General features: G+C 42.2%; 1 protein-coding gene across 1 annotated transcript; it reads left to right on the forward strand.

Moving 5' to 3' along the window:
• The first annotated feature begins 380 nt into the window (after window positions 1–380).
• On the forward strand, window positions 381–1,852 carry LOC125902773 (uncharacterized). The gene is made up of 2 exons (XM_049599360.1): window positions 381–947; window positions 1,194–1,852. Exons 1-2 carry the CDS (start codon window positions 487–489, stop codon window positions 1,657–1,659), a joined length of 927 nt encoding a protein of 308 aa, XP_049455317.1. The 5' UTR covers window positions 381–486; the 3' UTR covers window positions 1,660–1,852.
• Window positions 1,853–6,136: the final 4,284 nt, after the last annotated feature.

Raw genomic sequence — 6,136 nt, forward strand, 5'->3', positions numbered from 1 at the left:
GGGAAAAGTACTGTGTTTTGTGACCCATCCACCACCCCAATCTGCCTCCTTACTGGACCTCTCGAGACCGCTTCTTTGTTTACAGCTGTCACCCATCAACATTTTACCTGGAGCTGGAGCTGGAAATGAACTATAAATGTAATACACACAATGGTCCTGGATAAGTGCTTGTTTTTCCCTTTTTCCCTGCTTTTTCTGTCCCTCTTTCTCATAGAGTTCCAAAAAAAATCAATGTGCATGTCAATGTGCTTTGGCAGGATATCAGACACATCAAATGGTAGTGCCAGACACAGAGTCAGACACAGTCACGTATGGGGGGAATCAGGTGAATAATTAATTACAGATTCTACATCATGATTGCACTGTGACTTTATTTGCGCTGTCCAGGGACAGCCTGTCAAACACACAGAGCTAGCAGTGCTGTATAGTTGGAACTTTTTTTTTAAGAGACTGTTAATAATCAAATCCCTGACTGACAAATTCAAGATGGGGAACATGCAATGCCCTGCTGAGGACGCAGCCCTCCTGGCCTCTGTTGCTCGAGACATCTGCCCTTTTCCAGACTTCCACCCCAATCCTCTTTTCGTCAACATGCTGTCCGTCAAGTATTCACTTCATGTGAGGAACCACTACACAACAGTGCAGTCCTCCCTGACACCCAAGCAGTTGGAGGACTTCACCCAGAACCTGAGGACCACTTTTGGCAGGGAGGGCAAGGTCACTCTCGGTGGGGTAGGGGTAGTGGCTCTGTCACTGGCTATGCTGTTTGACACTCTTGCCAGACAGGCCAGAGGAGAGTGGGTGCCAGACTCAGGGCCGATTCCTGGTTTATTTCTCAAAAATGTGAGAGGGTACTACCCACCACATGTCTACACAGTCAGTGAGTACCTGAGGCTCGTACCCTATATTGCAAACAACCCCACCAGGATGAAAAAGGAATCACAGAGGTAGGTTGTGTAATGTGTAATGCATATTTATGGGTGGCTGTAGCTCAGCGGTAAAGTGGGATGTCTATGTCAGTAGATCAGTGGTTCAATCCCCAACTCCTCTGGGGATGTATCCTTGGGCTAGATACTGAATTCCAAATTGCCCATTTATTCATTTTTTTACATGCACTCTATACCATCAGTTTGTAATATTGAATATATTTAAACTACATCAGGTTGTGTGATTTTATTGTCTGTTGCACCCAGGTACCTCAAGCAGTTAAAAATTGATGACCAATTGTTGGACAAAATTTTTGGAGAAAACAACACATTTCCAGAAATGGATGAAACAACAGCACTCAATGTGGTTCTGGGAAAGTTTTTTGCAGGCAGTTTGAAGCTTCACCTCCACCGCATCAGAAACACTACAGCTAAAGAGGTGTTCAGATCTGATAGGCTACCATCAGCTGATATTATCTATAATCTCAACTGTGACTCAGAAACAGCCAACAACAATTTTTTAGACAAAATGCAAAAATCTGTAATTCGTACCCGAGAAGCTTTTAAAAGCTGCAAGTCAAGAAGTGACCTGCTCTACATTGCCAGGCTAGAATTCATAGATGCCAGTTTCCTCCCCTTCCATGCAGGTGAATATAGGAGTACTGCTTCAATGATTGCCCATAGAGAAGATTTTGACCTGAAGGCCGATGCACTCAGAAAATGGGTAATGTAGATCATTGTCCTATTAAAAGAAAAATTCAAAGTATATGTTCAAAGGAAAACAAAAGGAAAACAAAATAAAAGAAAGTGATCAAAATCAAGATCAGATACATAAAGTGGAACATGAAACTGGTGGAATCCATAAAGCCAGATTAGTCGTTGGTAAAATGTGTATGGACATTATGCAGGGATAACCAGGAATGTGAACAGGCATATATTCTGATATTGATGATACTAATGAAGTGTTCTTTTGTTCTTACTTGCTTGTGAATTTAAGTTCCTCTTTTATCATGAATTTCTATTTTGTGAGTAGCAGTGTTGCAACTCCAGCTACTTACTATCTGGATGTAATCAGTGTTGTAAATTTCTGGATATGACTAGTGTAGTTGATGTATGTGATATGTGTATGCTGGTATACACTGTATGCCCTGCAGGATTTTAAATGTGTCAATAAATTTACGTTTTCAACATGACTCTGTGTTCAGAAAGTTACTAATAAATAATGAATGTCATATTTTGGCTCCAAAAATTTTTATTTTAAATAAGTTTAAACATAATCTGTTCAAATGAATTTTAACACAACCCATGTAGCTTAACAACATAGATGTGATATTTTGTTCATTAGCAGTGCTTACTCGGGTGACAGGCCAACATTACTGTAAAATGCAGATGTATTTTCCCATGGTTGAACATTTGTTTGAATTTTGAATCAAAATGTAGTCTTGTAGTATACACTAGTGATATTTAAATTACGTCAGGCGTAAGATGAGTGCCAGGTGGCCATCGACCATTTTCTTATTTACAATGTAAGAGATCCGGGCTGAGCACTGAATATGCGGGCTGAGCACTGAATATGCTCAAATGTTTGTCCGTTAACTCTACCATATTTATATCACATTATTCTTTCAGATGAGTGCATTTATATCTATGGATAATTAAGCGTGTGAATCTGTGTGTGTGAGTGTATGTATGGTTTAGATTTTTTCCCCCTTGAAATATGTGAAATGTATTTATGCATTTAATCTAAGACTGTAATTACACTGAACCAAAATTTAAACGTAACAATTTGTTTTTATTTTTAGTGTGTTTGTTTATTTGTTTGTTTGATTGTTTTCTGTGTTAGTGAGCACTTTTGAGCACATCTTCACAGAGGTAACATCCACCTGATACGTGTAGCATGTCAGGATGCTGTTTAGCACGATAACTACACAGGTGTGCCTTAAGATGGTCTTACTCACTTACTTACGCCAGGGCCGGTTGCCAGGGCCACACCGCCCGCGGAAGCACCGCGAATAGCCTCGAAGCGCCGAGAAGTGAAGGCAGTTTCCTTTCGGCGCCCATGTTAACCGACTGTGTCATCCACACTGGCCGCGCCGCGCCGGGAAGCTCTGCGGCAGGCTCTTGATTTGCAGCGATCAGTTCAGCGTCTGGTCTATTTTCTGTGCGAGCCGCAAGCGAATGTGTCAAACCAGGCAGTGAAAAACAACAGCTGGGAGCAGAATCGCTTGTCGACGGCGTGGAGAAATGCGTGTCTGATGTGAACGGAGGTTCTCCGGTGCGCACGAGAATTTCGGTGCGCTGCGCTTCTCAGGCAGTGCGGCCCTGGCGTTAGGCTTTTGTACTCCTTTCCGAACATAGGCCACTGATGGATAGTTTCCAACCTAGATAACAATGGGGTGTCTTTTATTTCATCAATGTTTCTGAATTAATTTTTATCCACTTTACAGTTTACTAGTTTTACCAGAGCCCTGTTGGTTAGCTTTACCTGCTTCTATCTCTCACATCGGGGACATAGGGATGGGTTTTGAGATGGAATGGTCAAAGCTAGCCGACTGTCATGATGACATGATCTAAACATTCTATTTCACTTCCTCTATCAGACTAGTCTCTGTGTCCCCGCCTCGTATACAGAAATTAAAATTAGATAGGGGCCAATAAGTGACCCACACCATAGTTGACAGTGTAAGCAGCCAATCAGAAAATGTGTTGTTGTTGTTGTTGTTGTTGTTGTTGTTGAACCCAGACGTTACCCCTTAAGTCACGCGTTCGGAACCATGTCGACTTTGAATGAACTTTGAGTCATTTTAAGGTATGTCCTCACCATGTTTCTTTTCCTAACCCTGACCACAGTAACTTTACTTGCCCGAACCTAACCTCCATACCTTGATAATAATTATGTAACTGTATGTTAAGAACATGATGTCATTCCTGGGGCGCTAATTTGTAGGATATTATACGAGCAGTTCTATGGGAATACATTGTGCATACATCAAAAAATACATCAAGTTTTTTAGTTTCTAGGTTTACTCCCACTGCATATGCACAGTAGTGTTTCTCCCGCTGGCCCCACCCATGAGTTCCTGCTTGGCTCATAGACTTTACATTGTGATGACGTCACAGATTTTAAATCACTCCTCTTGGCTTGAGGAAAGTTTTACACACATTAAACCACCATGGCTCAAAAATTCAGAATACAAAGTTTCATTATTGACCTTGTTTGCAGTTCAAGGTGTCCCTGTCAACAGTTTAACAGACTTTTCTTATACAATAGTAGTCCAGGGGGTAAATGCTTTTTGGGCTGTAGAGGATTTTTCGGTGCAATACCATGAGTGGCCACTGGGACATATTTGCCACTACTTTTCTTGGGGCCTGAAGAGGACCTACTTCATACCTATAAACAGCTCATTCTAAGGTTTTGAAAAGAGCAATTATTTTTATTTTCCAGTAATTCTATACTCATGAAAACATAATTAAGATTATTATTTACCATTTCTGCTAATAGACGCCCCAACGTTCAGGTTAATTTTCCCACGATGGAGCACAACCTGCGTACAGTCCAAGTAGTGATGGGTGGACCGATTCCTTTTACATCATTGGTTCCTTCAAGTTGATACATGTAAATGTATTTAAACTTGTGATACTTTTTCAAAATGTAGTGTACATTTTTTGTGGTATTCTGTTATAGTAGCCTACATGCGTTCAGCTAATACTGCCCGTCCCACAAAGCTTCTCTTCAATGCATTACCAGTCATCATGTATATGTCTACGTTATCAGTGATTAATCATTTATTTTAATGTATTGATTCAACATCCCACCTGTATGTAGGTAGGCTATGTAAGTCTGATATGACAATACATAATGATACTGACCATTTATCTGTTGCTCTGTGAGGGACAAGCAGCAGACATCCCACTTGAGAGGAATGGTTTATTCTAGGGATGCACGATAGAATTGGCATGTCATCAGTTTTCTTCTTTCGGCTGTTCCCTTTAGGGGTCGCCACAGCGAATCATTTGCCTCCATCTAACCCTATCCTCTGCATCCCTTTCCTTCACACAAACTGACTTCATGTCCTCTTTCACCCGTATGGGCTGATATTCGCTTTCAGATGAAATATTGGAAACAGCCAACATGCTGATAATATCAGTACATCATTGATTGAGTCAATATCCACTTTAAAATGTACAGCCAACATGCTTTTTCTTATTTTGCACAATGAATGAATATAACATGCAATGAAAAGTATTATATTTCATAGTTCAATGGTGTTCATTATGTCTTTAGTTTCTGATAATGACTTTAGTTGTTCTTTTATCTCAGACATGTTAGGATGTTACATACCTTGACATGTTTCGGCAGAAACTTCGCCTTCCTCAGAAATGTCACTGACAGGACGGTCACGCCACCTGCTGACACAACAAGAAACCTACAAATAGCCATAACAGATCACTACAAAAGGGAAAATCATCTTATGGACTGGGACAAGGCCAGAGTCATACACACCAAGGACAACAAATATCGGTGCTGGATCAGGGAGGCTATGAAATAAGGAAGCGGGGTCCAGGGATGATGAACAGGGACGAGGGGGCATACATGCTCTCCCACACTTGGCGCAGTGTCATGGAGAGGCGGCAGATGGACAGCAGGTGGCGTGTCACAACCACCACCAAGTGACACTTCTGAGGAAGGCAGAAGTTTCCTCCGAAACATGTCAAGGTATGTAACATTCTAACATGTCTTAGATAAAAGAACAACTAAAGTCATTGTATTTCATGTTGGGTGGCACGGTGGTGTGGTGGTTAGCACTGTCGCCTCACAGCAGGAGGGTTGCCGGTTCGATCCCGGGCGTGGGAGCCCTTCTGTGCGGAGTTTGCATGTTCTCCCTGTGTCAGCGTGGGTTCTCTCCGGGCACTCCGGCTTCCTCCCACAGTCCAAAGACATGCAGATTGGGGACTAGGTTAATTGGTGACTCTAAATTGTCCATAGGTGTGAATGTGAGTGTGAATGGTTGTTTGTCTCTATGTGTCAGCCCTGTGATAGTCTGGCGACCTGTCCAGGGTGTACCCTGCCTCTCACCCGATGTAGCTGGGATAGGCTCCAAACCCCCCCCCCCCCCCCCCATGTCTCCATCTGCTGGTCTCCATCTGCTGGTGGGCCATCACGATGTAGTATGCATGCATTTTATGATGTCAATTCCACTATAGAAGAG

This window comes from Epinephelus fuscoguttatus, linkage group LG15 (assembly GCF_011397635.1).
Source record: "Epinephelus fuscoguttatus linkage group LG15, E.fuscoguttatus.final_Chr_v1".
NCBI classification, from domain to species: Eukaryota; Metazoa; Chordata; class Actinopteri; order Perciformes; family Serranidae; genus Epinephelus; species Epinephelus fuscoguttatus.

What these genes read in the sequence shown, in the direction of transcription:
- LOC125902773 (XM_049599360.1), top strand. Translation starts at nt 487, where the DNA reads ATGGGGAACATGCAATGCCCTGCTGAGGACGCAGCCCTCCTGGCCTCT. An exon ending in ATGAAAAAGGAATCACAGAG is followed by an intron (nt 948 to 1,193) that starts GTAGGTTGTGTA and finishes TGTTGCACCCAG; the next exon opens with GTACCTCAAGCAGTTAAAAA.